Consider the following 15,923-nt stretch of genomic DNA (forward strand, 5'->3'; position numbering starts at 1 on the left):
AACTGAATTATGAACCAAATACTATGGAGACAGAAATAAGGAAATGACTAGATTTAATTCTGTTTTTTGAAAGCATGCTTTATTCATCTTTGTACCATCTGTGGCTAGCACTGTGATTAGCCTACAGTGGGTAGACAATAGATATTGGTTAAATGAAGATTTTAAAGTGTCTCTTTTTCCCCCTTTTTCTCCCTTGTTTTTCAGAATGTAAGGTATGGAGAAACCCTCTAAATCTTTTCAGAGGAGCAGAATATAGGAGGTATTACATTTTGCTTTCAGTATAAGTAGGGCATTTGTTTTAGAGTAAAGGTATTTACAAAATCATTTGTCTTTATAAATATATCGCAGCTCTTCTAGTAGAAGATACTGGTCTATGATAAAGTAAAATGATTAGTCCACAGTTTATTTGGCAGCATCTTCACTGTGTTTACTTTTTTTTTTTAACTAAAATTTTTTAGAGATAGAGTCTTGCCCTGTCACTCAGGCTGGAGTGCAGTAGCACGATCATAGCTAGCTGCAGCCTTGAGCTCCTGGGCTCAAGCAATTCTCCTGCCTCAGCCTCCCAAGTAGCTGGGACTATAGGCACATGCCACCACATCCAGCTAATTTTTTTTTTTTAAGTGAAAGCCAGTTTATTAAGAAAGGAAAGGAATAAAAGAATTGCTACTCCATAGGCAGAGACCACATCCAGCTAATTTTTTAAAATTTTTGGTAGAGGCTGGGTGCAGTGGCTCATGCCTGTAATCCCAGCACTTTGGGAGGCCAAGGTGGGCAGATCACTTGAGGTCAGGAGTTCAAGACCAGCCTGGCCAACATGGTGAAACCCCGTCTCTGCTAAAACAAAAATTAGCTGGACGTGGAGGAAGACACCTGTAATCCCAGCTACTTGGGAGGCTGAGGCAGGATAATCACTTGAACCCAGGAGGCAACGGTTGCAGTGAGCTGAGATGACGCCATTGCACTCCAGCCCAGGCGACAAGAGCAAAACTCCATCTCAAAAAAAAAAATTTTTGGTAGACAGGGGTCTTGCTATGTTGCCAAGGTTGGTCCCAAACTTCTGGGCCCAAGTAATACTCCTGCCTTGGCATTCCAAATCACTGGAATTACAAGCATGAGCCACCACACATAGCCTGTGTTTAATTTGATAATCATAAGAAACATTACATCAAACTATATGTTTGTGATACGTATAAGTATATATTAGGCCCCTGGTTTATAATACATATAAGTATTTGTGATACGTATAAGTATACATTGTATACATTTAAGTATGTATTAGGCCCCTGGTTTATAAAAAGCCTTTTTCAAAGAATTTGTGACATTAAGAAAAAATTACCAGTGTCAGCATATTCCTGTGCATGAGTGCTAAATTTCAAAATTTGAGGATGCATTAGAAATCTCTCTGCATTAGAAATCAGATTAGGATCACTCTGAATGTAAATTGTGCAACAGTAGAGGGACTATATATTGAATTCATATTGCCGCTTCCTATTTTCACTACTGTGTCCATTTCTCTTCTGGTTTTTAACTCTAAATGAGAAAACATCTTTTGAAACTTATGAGCAAAGATACTTTACTTTTATTTTGAGGAGTGCTGCGTTTTACCCAGAAGTAGAATGGGGCATGTTATTTAACTTATTGAATAAGAAACATTATGTTTGTACTATGTACAGGCACTGTGCAAAATGATGGAGATACAAAAATGACTAAGCAATAACTCCTATGCTTAAAGACATGTAAGATAGTGACATTCTGTGAAGTGAAAGCTAGGCTTTTATGAAAGATGCCATTAGCCTGTGTTAAGGGATACCTGTAAGAAACAGGTCCTTGTATCTCTTACTGTGTTTAATCAAAGTTTGAGGCTATTTGTTGTATTATGCAGTATCCATTTCCTGAAGATCTTGAAAAGAAGTGTGTGTGTGTGTGTGTGTGTGTGTGTATACACACACATCCACATATATATATATTTTTGTTGTTGTTGTTGTTTTTTGTTTTGTTTTTTTTTTTTTTTTTTGAGGCTGAGTCTCTCTCTGTCACCCAGGCTGGAGTGCAGTGGTATGATCTTGGTTCACTGCAATCTCCTCCTCCTGGGTTCAAGTGATTCTCCTGCCTCAGCCTCCCAAGTAGCTGGGATCACAGGTGGCCGCTACCACATGCGGCTAATTTTTGTATTTTTAGGAGAGACAGGGTTTTACCATATTGGCCAGGCTGGTCTCAAACTCCTCAAACCCCAAGTGATCCTCCTGCCTCAGCCTCCCAAAGTGCCAAGGATTAAGGCGTGCGTGAGCCACTGTGCCTGGCCTAGGATAAATTTATTAGTATCAGGAATCCTTATGCTTCTTTTGAATGATTATTTTCTCTTAATGTTAAAGTATAACTTTTGGGTATACATTTCATATGTTAGCTCCATTCCAGGCTTCATTTTGTGTCTCAATTCCCAATCCTTAATTTTCGTTTTACTGAGTCTTTTTTTTTTTTAGTTAAAAAATAGAGATAAGATCTCGCTATATTGCTCAAGCTGGTCTTGAGCTCTTGGGCTCAAGTGATCCTTCAGCTTCAGCCTCCCCAGTAGCTGGGATTACAGGTGCAAGCCACTGCACCTGGCTGAATTTTTTTTTTTTTTTTTCTGGTAAAGACAGGGCTCACTGGCTCACTATGTTGCCCAGGCTGGTCTCAAACTGCAGGTCTCAAGTCATTCACCAGCCTCAGCCTCCCAAAGTGCTGAGATTACAGGCATGAGCCACGGCACCCGGCCCAATTCAATTTTCAAAAGCAGTTGTTTATTGAATATTATTTTTCTATTTGGTCTTTGATGTTTTATTATCATACTTTAAGTAGTTTGTGAGGTTATCTTTTGTTTTACTGATTGTAAGATTTTAAAACATCCAAATGTGTAGCAGTACATTTTTGAATTTAAGTAGTGTCTGTTATAGCAGATAGATGCTCTCTCATGTTCAATTTAAATATTTTGTTGTGTTTTGGTAAAGATACACTTGGGTGACTGGTAAAGAGCCACTTACATACTATGACATGAACCTGTCAGCTCAGGACCATCAGACCTTTTTCACCTGTGACACAGATTTTTTACGTCCTTCAGACACAGGTATGTATCATATCTGTTCATAGTATAAACAGTGATCATGAAGATCATCTTAAAAGTTCTTTAGAGTTATTTATTATAATATACAGAGTTATTTAGTTATTTGGCTTGGAGTTGTTTATATTATTGATAACAAACTCAGATTAAATTATGACTATAAGCTAGGTTGATACACTGCTTTTCCTTATAAAGAATTTAAAATATTTCATATTTCTTTTACTACTTCAAAAACCTTTCAGATCAAATACAGCAACTACTTTTCCAGAAAACAGTGTACCCCATTTCTGTCTGGGAAATGAACACCTGCAATTATACATAAAATAGAAGAACAGGTCAATGTATAAACATTGGAGAATGGCATGTACAGAAAACTGGAGTCTATTTTGTTTTAGTCGTGAGTTAGAGATACATATAAAGTGGTAGAAGATCATAGAAATTTCTGTGTTTAGTTTTCTCTAAGTGCTTATCTATAGAAGAGAGTATTGAGACTCTTAATTTTATGGTTTAAAGACAGGGCTGATTGATTGATTGATTTCACTCTGTTGTCCAGGCTGGAGTGCAGCGGTGCAATCATAGCTCCAAGTAACCTCAAACTCATTACAAAGCATTAGGATTATAGGCATGAGCCACTGTGCCCTGGTCTGGGATCTTTATCACAAATTTTCTTCTACTTTGAATGCACTCACCCTCCTTATCTATCTGATGAGTTACTTTTTATCCTTCATTATCCAAATTGAAAGTCACATTTTCTAGAAAGCCCTCTCTGGGATTCCTTGTCATAGAATTAAACATTTTGTTTTCTGCAGTTCTATACTACTTAGTCTAAACCTCTATGAAGTAACTTTAGTTAATTTATTCAGCCACAAACATTTATTTGTTAATGTTATTATATTGCTTTCATGTTTGTCTTTGCTACTAGGGTATAAACTTTTGGACAGCAGGGACTATATTCTCTTCATCTTTGAATCTCTATTATCCAGCACATTGCCTGGCATAATGTAAATATTAATATTTATTCTTTGAGGAAAGTATGAATGGGCTGGGCACGGTGGCTCACGCCTGTAATCCCAGCACTTTGGGAGGCCGAGGTGGATGGATCACCTGAGGTCAGGAGTTCGAGACCAGCCTGGTCAACATGGTAAAACCCCGTCTCTACAAAAATATAAAAATTAGCTGGGCATGATGGTGGGTGCCTGTAATCCCAGCTACTCGGGAGGCTGAGGTGGGAGAATCACTTGAATCCCGGAGGTGGAGTTTGCCGTGAGCTGAGATTGGGCCATTGCACTCTAGCCTAGGCGACAGAGTGAGACTGCATCTCAAAAAAAAAAAAGTATGAATGAATGAATGGCCTAGATGTCACAGATGTCTTAAGCAATTTCACTAATAATAGCTAATACTTGTCTAGGCTTACTATGTGCCAGGCACTGTTCTGAGCAATTTATAGAAATTTAATCTTCCCAGTCACTTGATGAGATAGGTGGTATTATCAGCCCCATTTTAACAATAAAGAAACCGAAGCAAAGGGGGATCAAGTAATATGCCTTGAGTCACACAGCTAATATTGATAAAACCATGTTTCAAACTCAAGACTGGCTGTTAACCACTACACTATTACTGCTTCTACCCACCACAAAATCACTGAAGGATCTGAAAAATAGCCAGTTTCCTGCATTAAAATGAGTTCATAGTGATTTATCTTTGCTAGATTAAATAGGTTAAGAGTGGATGATAGGAAACCCATGAATCTTTGGTATGATTACATAAAATGGTTTAATTGCAATAAAGGAGTAAAAAAAATAGATTTATGTTTATATGCTTAATGTTTATATTAATGGCAAAAGGATAGGTGTTGGGGAAATAACAGCAGTACAGTATCAGTACTGTATGTTAACTTTAAGGGTTGAGTGACTCTGGAAGTTAGGTCTCACCACCCTTTCTCTCACAGCCCCTCTCACAGAGTGACACTGAATTGCAAACGTCAGCAGGCTTTTAAAATAGCAATCATGGCTATCTACTGAAGTTGTGGTATTAAAACATTTTTATTTGAATATCTCCCAAAAGAATTTTGAAAAAGAATATGTCCCTTCACACATTTTTAAGTTGACATCATAAGGTTAAATAATCATAGGGAATGTAATTTTTGACATATTGCAAAATACAGACATTTAAAAATAATAGTATACCCTATATTTCAATCTGTGTTATGAAATCAAATGATTTAATACCCACTACAATCCATTGAAAAATACATAAATAGGCCAAGGACAGTGGCTTATGCCTGTAATCCCAGCACTTTGAGAGGCCAAGGTAGGAGCATCCCATGAGTCTAGGAGTTTGTCAGCCTGGGCAACACAGTAAGACCCCATCCCTACAAAAAAAGTTTAAAATTCATCAGATGTGGTGGTACATGCCTGTAGTCCCAGCTACTTGAGAGGCTGAGGTGGGTGGATCTCTTGAGCCTAGAAGGTTGGGGCTGCAGTGAGCTACGATGGCGCTGCTGCACTGCAGCCTGAGGGACAAAGACCCTATATCTAAAAAAACAACCAAGCAAGCAAAACAATACGTAAACAAATGCTCTTTTTTTTTTTTTTTTTTTGAGACCAAGTTTTGCTTTTGTTGCCCAGGCTGGAGTGCAATGGTGCAATCTCGGCTCACCACAACCTCCACCTCCTGGGTTCAAGCAATTCTCCTGCCTCAGCCTCCTGAGTAGCTGGGATTACAGGCATGCACCACCATGCCCGGCTAATTTTGTATTTTTAGTAGAGACAGGGTTTCTCCATGTTGGTCAGGATGGTCTCGAACTCCCAACCTCAGGTGATCCGCCCCCCCGTTGGTCTTCCAAAGTGCTAGGATTACAGTCGTGAGCCACCATGCCCAGATTACCAAACGCCCTTTAACAGTAGTAAATGTTGTCTTTTTTCTTCTTGAACACATATCTGTTTTGCATTCCTATATAATTTTATTATCATTATTTCATGCTGTAGAGTCTGGTATCACACTTCCATCCTTTTCCACAATAAAACATTCTAATGTAATTTTTAAAAATTTAAATTGCATTTGACTGTAAGGTTCTAAGTGTTATGACATGCTTTAATTATATTTCTGTCAAATCCTTAGAGCTACATATTTAGCTCTTTAAACTTTGTGGAAGGTTCTGTATATAATCTAATTGACTGGGTGAGTTCTCATTGTCAGTTCTATCAACGAAATCATATTTACTTTCTGACAGAGCAGTCTGACTTCATTTTTCAATTTAAATAAACATATTAACATGCCTCCCCATGACAACCATCTGTCTTCTGAATTCAGATTCTAAGATAGAAAGATAGCTGTGTCTTGGAACTTTGCCTAGAACTTACCACTTGGCCGAAATTAGGCTTCACTACCTTTATTACTCCTTGCTAATGCCTGCTTTGCCTTGATGTGAGGGGACCTTCCCCTAGGAGCAATCCATTCTTTGATAGTAAGTAGGGAGGGGTGCTAATAGAACTGTTAAAAATTGTTATCATTCCCTTCTTCATTCTGTAATATACTTGAATACAGGGCCAGAATACTTTCTTTCCAATGCCAAGCTTCACTGTTTAATAAATAAAAGGCAGCAATACTATTATAGGATGTCTTGATTAAACATGGTTGCCCCCAACCCAAACTTTGAATTGTCCCTTTGGCACCTGGAGATTTTTACACTATAGGGCAGTACATCTTGTAAGATTCAGGATGAGTAAGAAGTAAGCCCTTTTTTTTTTTTTTTTCTGTAAAATAAGAGAAAGGAACATATCTTTGCAGTGAGCAGGTATAGGAATTGTGGTTAGGTAGGATAGGGAAACCAGAGAAACATTCTTTGGTAGATCAGTTATAGGAAAGAGTGATAAAGTTGAAGCTTTAGAAGCTGATTTTTTTAAAACCATGTATTCCATTTCGGTCCTTGGAAAGTTTTATGTACTTCTCTAGAGGTGTGTCTAACCCCAGCTAAAGGTTGAACTCAAGGAGGACAGAGTGTATCTGTGAATGATCTTCAGAAATGGACTGTTGATTCCATATTGATCTTTTCAGACCCTCACATAAAGGTCATGATTTATATCGGTAGTTTTATTTTCAGAAATACAAATGTGTATTTTTGTGATGTGGCAAATTTCTCTTGACTTACTGTCATCAGTAATAACTAAATTAGATTTTGTTCTTATTCTATTAATTTATCTAGGGCAGAGAACAAACTTATCCAGAAGGGCCCACCATTGTTTTTTGGATTTTTTTCTTCAGCATTTAAAAATCAGGAGATTTTACATTAAAATCTGAATTTATGCCTTTTGAAGTTTGAAAAATAGGGCAAAATTGAACTTGAATTTACACTTGGCAGTAATAAGATGGAACTGAGTTGTTGCTCTCCCTTTGAGAGTGAATGTGCTTTCAGTTCACTCATTTATGTTTAATGCCTGGCATTTGTAGGCATTTACATATTTATGACCCCTGACCTTATGATAACTGCTGATCTGTTTTGTGCTTGTTAGCATATTAGAATGTTATTTAACTTGAAAAATAGATAATTTGAGTGAATTGCTAATTGCTTGTTTTAATTATATTCAGCATATTAAGAGCCCTTAAAGAGGACAATTGAATACCAAATCAGCATTTTGTTTTAAATTACTCCTAAGCCTTATTTTAGAAAAAAATATATACATTTTTCCCCCATCAACTTTATTTCTCCTTTCCGCTTAGGCTTAGGACTGCTTTGGTTGTGAAGAATACTCTTGAAAGGCTAGGTAGAGCATTTGAAAACAAAAGAATAAGATAAAATATTTAAAGGTGAATTAGATGACCTCACTAGAAATTTAAAAAAACACAAATGAAAATAAGTTTCAGATGTTGAATTAGCAAAGATTGATAATACTGTGTTAAGGTGTTAAATTAGCAAAGACTGATTATACTGTGTTACACTGCCTGAAAAAGTATAAATTAATACAGTCTTATTGTGGAATTTGGGGGGTGTATATCTGGAGTCTTTTTTTTTCTCCTAACTCCCCAAACTTGTTACATATCCAGAATCTTTTAAAATATACATATTTTAGTCAGCTGTTCTACTTCTAGAAAGGAAATATTTAATTAGATATGAAAACACATACTGAAAGATTGTTATCACAATGTTTTGTATTAGCAAAAAACTTAGTATGACTTAATTGTCCATCAAAAGGGAATTTGTTAGATAAATTAGGGTATGTATTTAATATACTAGAGTACCAAATAACAATTTAAAATGTTAATAAAGATTCAGTGTTAAAATTTGACCTGTAAATATCATATAACTCATAGAAGACAGCCTATCATCAAAAATTACAAGTCTAGTATTATGCATTATTTTAATGTAATATTTAGTGTTGCAGCAGAATGATGTTCTTTACCTGGCCAGTATCAGATGGGTGCTGACTTTCATCAGTTTGTCAAGTTCAGGAAGCGTTAGGTGGCAGCTAGCTGGTGACATGTTTGATATGAGAAATGTATTTTTGTTACACAAGTGGAATATATTGACTCCCTTTCTAAGCCAAGACTAATATTTTGTTTCCAAAGGAAAATTCAAACATTTTTCACATTATTCTTCCTGGACAGTTGCAGGTTTTGTTCCAAAAGCAACACTCATAGGTTCTCTATTTTTCTTATCAAACTTGAAATGGGCCAGTTTGTCTTCTGAGTCTACTTTATTTGTTTATTTAATTAAAGAAAACTTTACTTACTGTGAAGTCTTCATTTTGGTACAGTAAATTGGTAGCAAAATTAATATTCCAAAGAAATCCTAACTCAGGCCTTTGTTGAATCCTGATAGAGGCTGACATTTTCTAGAGGTACTATATTCTAAATTAGTTCCTTTTTTTTTTTTTTTGCCCTTTTACACAAAACGCAAGCCCGTACATTCTTCGTAGAGTGAATCATTCATTAGACAAAGACTTTGTTTTTAAGTTTTTGTATATTTTTATTTTTAGCAGTTCCATAAAACCTTTTCAGAATGATAAAAGTAGAACTGTAATATTTCATATTGATTATAATGTGATGTCACTTAAACTCAATGTTAACAAGCATTTAGATATATAAATGTTCATACATAATAATGATATAATTAACTTGTTTAGGTAACCTGTATATTGTTAAAATAAATCAGAGAAAGAATATATTTTTATTTTATGTGAAGCTTACAAATTTAATGTAAATTTCTCATAATAGATAATGTGAACTAATAACCTAGTTTCTTGTTTTGTATGTTTAAGAATATATTATTTAAAGCTTTGTTTACTCCACTACCTTATTCTTCATAATTTTGCAGATTATTTGTTTACCATCTCATCTATTTTATGGAATTTTTTTCTACAGTTATGCAGAAGGCTTGGAGGGAAAGAAATCCTCCAGCTCGAATCAAAGCAGCCTATCAAGCTTTAGAATTAAACAATGAGTAAGTTTGAAATATATGGAAAATAAATTTATTTTGAAGGAAACCAAGGCAAATGATTTTTATGTCTCCTTTGTCTGTTCCTAAGACACTTGGAGTCATTAGTCATTTCCCTTTTGCATGTTATAGATATTTAATAAAATTTTCAGTGTTTGCCAACATCTGTATTTTGCTTCTGAAATTGTAAATCTATATATGCTTTTGAATAGAAATTATGCTAGAAATACTTTTCAAAATGGAGAATGCTCATGGAGAATGGTGATAATACTTTATAGTTAAAAGGGTACTAACATACTAGGCCGGGTGCGGTGGCTCACACCTGTAATCCCAGCACTTTGGGAGGCCGAGGCAGGCGGATCATGAGGTCAGGAGATCGAGACCACCCTGGCTAACACGGTGAAACCCCGTCTCTACTAAACAATACAAAAAATTAGCCGGGCGTGGGGGCGAGCGCCTGTAGTCCCAGCTACTCAGGAGGCTGAGGCAGGAGAATGGCATGAACCCGGGAGGTGGAGTTTGCAGTGAGCCAAGATCATGCCACTGCACTCCAGCCTGGGTGACAGAGCGAGACTCTGTCTCAAAAAAAAAAAAAAAAAAAGGGTACTAAAATACAAATCTATTTATGCACCTGTTTTAATTTTTTCGTTTAAACCATTCACTTAAAGCATTCAATCGTGAGTACTTTAGTTGCTAATGGACTTGAAGGCATGAGAAGGGGATTAAAAATAAGTAAAACATAGCTCTGTCAAGTTTATTTTTTTCCATGTTAGCAGCATTTTTTTATAGTTCTTTGTTTGAACTTTATATTTTGAAAAGGCAAAATGTAAAATCACAAGGCAACTTACTATTTACAAGGAACAGATCAATAAATACTAATCTAATGCAGACTAAATAAATACCAAGAGTGAAAATATGGTTCCAGTTGGGGTTTATCAAGGAATGCTTCCTGAATAATGTAAATTTAGAGTTGTTCCCTGAACCTTCTCCCCCAAGTATATACGCTATCCTTATTAAGAAGACCTTCCCACGGTGGAGCAAAAATGGCAGAGTAAAGAATGCCAAAATAATAAACTGGCAGAAACTGGCAGGATCAACTTTATTAAAACTCTGGAAACTAATGAAAAGTTTACAGTAACCTAGTGAATGCTTAATCAAGGGGAAAAACACCTAAATCTCTCTAAGAAAGCTTTGTAGTGCTTTATTTATCCTGGCCCCATCCCTCACTCCCTAGCTCAGTGGCAGTCTTGAAGACAACAGAATACATTCCAGGTATAGGTTTCTAGTACCAGAGGAAGTGGAATGGACCTTATTTTCAAAGAACTGTGGTCGTTTGTTTTGACCTGTCTGTTGGCTCTCTGAAGGACTAGCTCAAAGGGCTTGCTTTATTTCAGCTTACTGAAAGAAGAGAGTTTTCAATTTCAAAACTCTCCCAGAACTGACATAACTACACTCTGGGTCATTTGTTAAAAACATTTAAAGGCAAATGCATTAGCTGCTGCTGCCTGGGGCAAGGGATAACAGGAAGGACAAACAATAGACAAACCAGAAAGCTTGTGAGCAAAGTCTCGGGAATTAGATACTTTCACGAATAAAGGCTCTAAAAAGCTCCCACATGTTTCTGGGAATCAAGGCCCCACACACAGCCAGAGCTGGGCATATGCTCAGAAAAAACTTGAGAAAGTCCTAAGCTCTCAAGTCTGCCTAACCTTCATGTTCTGTACAAGTAGGAGGAGAAGGCTAAGGCAGAGTTGTAAACTGTTTGGCTGAATGTTGAAGGTGTGCCCTAGCACCCACACAGAGCCCATCTGCAAATACTTTTGCTTTTTGTGTTTTGTTTGGTTTTGTTCCCAGGTGTTTAAGGAAACCTCTGTCAAATCACCAACTGACCACGAGGCTAAAATAGCACACACATCACTGGTCACACATGACAGATAATATAGATTTTATAAAATTGGTTCAGAAAAGTCACTAAACAAACAACTACAAAAGCAGCAACAACAAATCCTAGGGAGTAGAGAAAATTATATCTCTAGAGTTGCCAGAATATAATTTTAAAATTTCCAGTTTTCAACAAAAAATTACAAGGCATGCAAAGAAACAAGAAAACATGTCCCATACATAGGAAAGAAAAGAAATCAGGTTGGGTGTGGTAGCTTATACCTGTAGTCCCAGCACTTTGGGAGGCCAAGGCAGAAGGATCACTTGAGCTCAGGAGTTTGAGACCAGCCTAGGTAACATAAAGAGACCCTGTCTCAAAAAATAAATAAAAAGAAAAGAAATTAATAGAAACTGCCCCTGTGAAGCCTAGACTTTGGACTTAATAGACACAAAGTTTAAATCGACTATTTTAAATATGATGAAGGAAGTAAAGGAACCCATGATAATGATATCTCACCATTACAGAATATCAGTAAAGAGGAAGAAATAATTAAAAGGAACTAAATAGAAATTCCAGAATTGAAAAGCATAACTAAAATGAAAAATTTACCATAGGGGTTCAGCAGCAAGCAGATTTGAGCAGACAGAAGCAAGAACCAGTGAGTTTCATTTAAGTCTATTGAGATTACCCAATTCAAGAAGCAGGAAAAAATTAAGGAGTAAAGAAATATGACCAGAGTCTGAGAGAACTGTAGGATGCTATCAGGCATATCAATGTATGCATTATAGGAGTCCCAAAGAAGAGAGAGAAAAGGGCAGAAAGAATACTTGAAGAAATAATAGCTGAAAACAAAAGAGCACTCCAAATACAGCAGCATATTAAAAATGTTATACACCCTGACCAAGTGACATTTATTCATGGATGCAAGAATGTTTCAACATACGAAAATCAGTCAATGTAGTACACTACATTAATAGAATGAAGAAAGAAACCACATGATTATCTCAACTGATGTAGAAAAAACATTTGACAGAATTCCCCATCATGATAAATATATGGAAATCAATTAATGTAATACTCCACATTAGTAGACCAAAAGACAAGAACTACATGACCATCTCAGTTGATGAAGAAAAAGATCTGACAAAATCTAACACCATTTTATGATGAAAACATTAAAAAACTAGGAATGGAAGGAAACTTCCTCAAGAACATCTGAAAAATCTATAGCTAAATACGTACTTACTGATGAAAGATTGAAAGGTTTCCCTCCACCATCAGAAAAAAGGCAGGATGTCTGCACTTGTACTTCTGTGTTACATGGTGTACTGGAGGTTCTAGTCAGTGCAGTTTAGTCAAGAAAAATTTTACATGGCATTTAAATTGGAAAGGAAGAAATAAAACTATCTCCGTTCACAGATGGCATGATCTTATTTGTAGAAAGTCTTAATCCACAAAGAAACTATTAGAGCTAATGAAAGTTTACAAAATTGTGAGAAACAAAATCAACATATGAAAATCAGTTGTATGTCTATATCCTAGCAATGAACAACCTGAAAAGGAAATTAAGAAAACAATTCCATTTACAAAAGCATCAGAAAGATTTAAATACTTAGGAATAAATTTAATCAAGGAGGTGCAAGACTTGGATGCTGAAAACTATAAAGCATAAGTTAAATAAATAAATCAAAAGACATCCCATGTTCATGGATTGGGAGACATTATTGTTAGAATGTCAGTACTCCCTAAATTGATCTATGGATTCAGTGCAATCCCTATAAAAATTTTAATTATCATTTCTGCAGAAATGGACAAGGCAATCCTATAATTCATACAGAACTGCAAGAGACCCTGAATACCAAAACAATCTTGAAATAGAAGCACAAAATTAGAAGACTCACACTACCCAATTTAAAAACTTACTGCAAAGCTACAGTAGTTAAATTATAAGGATAGACACCTAGATCAATGGATTCAAATTGAGATTCCAGAAATAAACCCATATTATCTATGGTCAGTTGATGGTTTTGTTTTGTTTTGTTCTGAGACAGAGTTTCACTCTTTTTGCCCAGGCTGGAGTGCAATGGCACGATCTCGGCTCACTGCAACCTCCACCTCCTGGGTTCAAGTGATTCTTCTGCCTCAGCCTCCCAAGTAGCTGGGAATACAGGCACGTGCCACCATACCCGGCTAATTTTGTATTTTTAGAGTAGAGACAAGGTTTCACCATGTTGGCCAGGCTGGTCTTGAACTCCTGACATCAGGTGATCCACCCACCTCAGCCTCCCAAAGTGCTGAGATTACAGGTGTGAGCCACCACGCCTGGCCATGATTTTTGACAAGGGCGTCAAAACCATTCAGTGGAGGAAAGAATAGTCTTTTCAACAATGATGGTGGAAGAACTGAATAGCCACATACATAAAAGCATAAAGGTGGTCCCTTACCTCATACCATATATCCCAATTAATTTAAAAATCAATCAAGGACCTAAATGGAAGAGTTAAAACTACAGAACTCTTAGAAGAAAGCATAGGGACAAATCATCATCACCTTGAATTTAGCAGTGGTCTCATAAATTATAACACCAAAAGTACAAGCAGCAAAAGAAAAATCAGGTAAATGGACTTTATCAAAATTAAAATATTTTATGCATCAGAGGACATTGTCAAGAGGCAGAAATAGATTTGGGATTGCCAGGGATTGAGGAGGCAAGGGAGATGGGAGAGTGACTACTTAATAGGTATGGGGTTTCTTGTGGGGATGATGAAAATGTCCTGGAATTACATTGTGGCGATGGTTGCACAACTCTGTGAATATATTAAAAATTATTGAATTGTATACTTCAAAATGCTTTAAACTGTGAACCTTGTTATTTGAATTTTACCTCAATGTAAAAAACCAACATTCTTCAAAGTAAGATTAATTAGATATTCACATAATGAATTTCCTGAATTAATATCCATATAAAATACTTTTGAACAAATCCAAGAAAACTTTAAGGGGGAAAAAAATCTTTTCACCGTATATCCATACAGTCTATTAAAAGTATATACATTCAAAATATAAGCATATAATTATGCTTATATTTTGATTTATACCCATCTAGGTCTTTTAAAAACTGTTTTTATTATGGTTATTTTAAAACATTTCAGTCGGTTTTTGGAATGGCAGTCAGGAAGCCTAGTGTTTTTGATTTTTGTTTTTGTTTAGAGACAGGGTCTTGCTCTGTTGCCCAGGCTGGAGTGCAGTGGTAGGATGATAGCTTCATTGTAACCTCAAACTCCTGGCCTTAAGCAATCCTCTTGCCTCAGCCTCCAAAGTAACTAGGACTACAGGTGCACACAACCACACCCAGCTAAATTTTAAATCTTTATTTTTTTTTTTTTATAGAGAGAGGGTCTCGTTGTGTTGCCCAGGCTAGTCTCGAACTACTGGCCTCAAGTGATCCTCCTGCCTTGGCCTCCCAAAGTGCTGGGATTATAGCCATGAGCCACTGTGCCTGGGCAGGAAGGCCAGTGTTTAAAGCAGCAGTGTATCTAATGCTTCACAGGGATCTAGTGTAATGTAATGGAGAAATCTTTGTTGATTAGTGAAATTGTTATGTACTATAGGGTCTTCTTATTTGAAGGATGATGAAATGGTATGATTTGCATTTTCTATAACTGAAGAACGTTTTTGTCCCCACTTAACGATAGCTACCTGCCATCACTTTTGTTTAATGCTTGGTCTTGTACGTTTATCAATAATTTCTCTCCTCTTGCTGAGATAAGCACTAATTATTAGAAATATAATGCAAGCCACATATGTAACTTTAAATTTTCTAGTAGCCACATTTAAAAAGTAAAAAGAAATAGGTGAAATTAATCTGAATAATGTTTTATTTAGCTATATTCAAAATATTAATTTTTTTTTTTTTTTGAGACAGAGTCTCACTCTGTCACCCAGGCTGGAGTGCAGTGGCGCAATCTTGGCTCACTGCAAACTCCGTCTCCCAGGTTCATGCCATTCTCCTGCCTCAGCCTCTCAAGTAGCTAGGACTACAGGCACCCGCCACCACACCCAGCTAATTTTTTGTATTTTTTTTTAGTAGAGACAGGGTTTCACCGTGGTCTTGATCTCCTGACCTCGTGATCCGCCCACCTCGGCCTCCCAAAGTGCTGGGATTACAGGCATGAGCCACTGCGCCCGGCCCATAATATTAAACTATTTTAACATATAGTCAGTACTTTTCTAAAATCTGTTAATGAGGAACTTTACATTCTTCTAAGTCTTCAAAATTTGTTGTGCATTTTTACACTTGCATCACATCTCAATTCAGACGCATCACATTTCAAGTGCTCAATAACCACATGTGGCTAATGCCTAGAATACTGGACAGTGCTGTCTTAGATAATCACAACTAGGATATTGTCTGTAGAAGAGATGGATTTGTTATTTCTGGGAATGGAATAACAACATTTTGTTTCTCTTTGTGGCCCCAAAACAAGCATTAGTTTATTAGCCAGGTGTTG

General features: G+C 36.5%; 1 protein-coding gene across 32 annotated transcripts in view; it reads left to right on the forward strand.

The window, feature by feature from the left end:
- ST7L (suppression of tumorigenicity 7 like) overlaps positions 1-15,923 on the forward strand; it is a 96,295-nt gene that overhangs the window by 18,808 nt on the left and 61,564 nt on the right. For 27 of the 32 annotated variants that reach the window (XR_010152790.1, XR_010152788.1, XR_010152791.1 and 24 more), the window contains 3 exons: positions 205-259; positions 2,988-3,103; positions 9,458-9,536. Coding sequence is in view for 24 of the 32 variants with exons in the window: in XM_063798255.1 (XP_063654325.1) it covers positions 205-259; positions 2,988-3,103; positions 9,458-9,536 (250 nt within the window). In the remaining 8 variants the exon portion in view is untranslated. The remainder of the gene's footprint in view (positions 1-204; positions 260-2,987; positions 3,104-9,457; positions 9,537-15,923) is intronic. The other 5 variants (XM_063798279.1, XM_063798273.1, XM_063798271.1 and 2 more) reach the window with 1 other exon arrangement.

The sequence above is a fragment of the Pan troglodytes genome, chromosome 1 (genome assembly GCF_028858775.2).
Source record: "Pan troglodytes isolate AG18354 chromosome 1, NHGRI_mPanTro3-v2.0_pri, whole genome shotgun sequence".
Classification (NCBI taxonomy): domain Eukaryota; kingdom Metazoa; phylum Chordata; class Mammalia; order Primates; family Hominidae; genus Pan; species Pan troglodytes.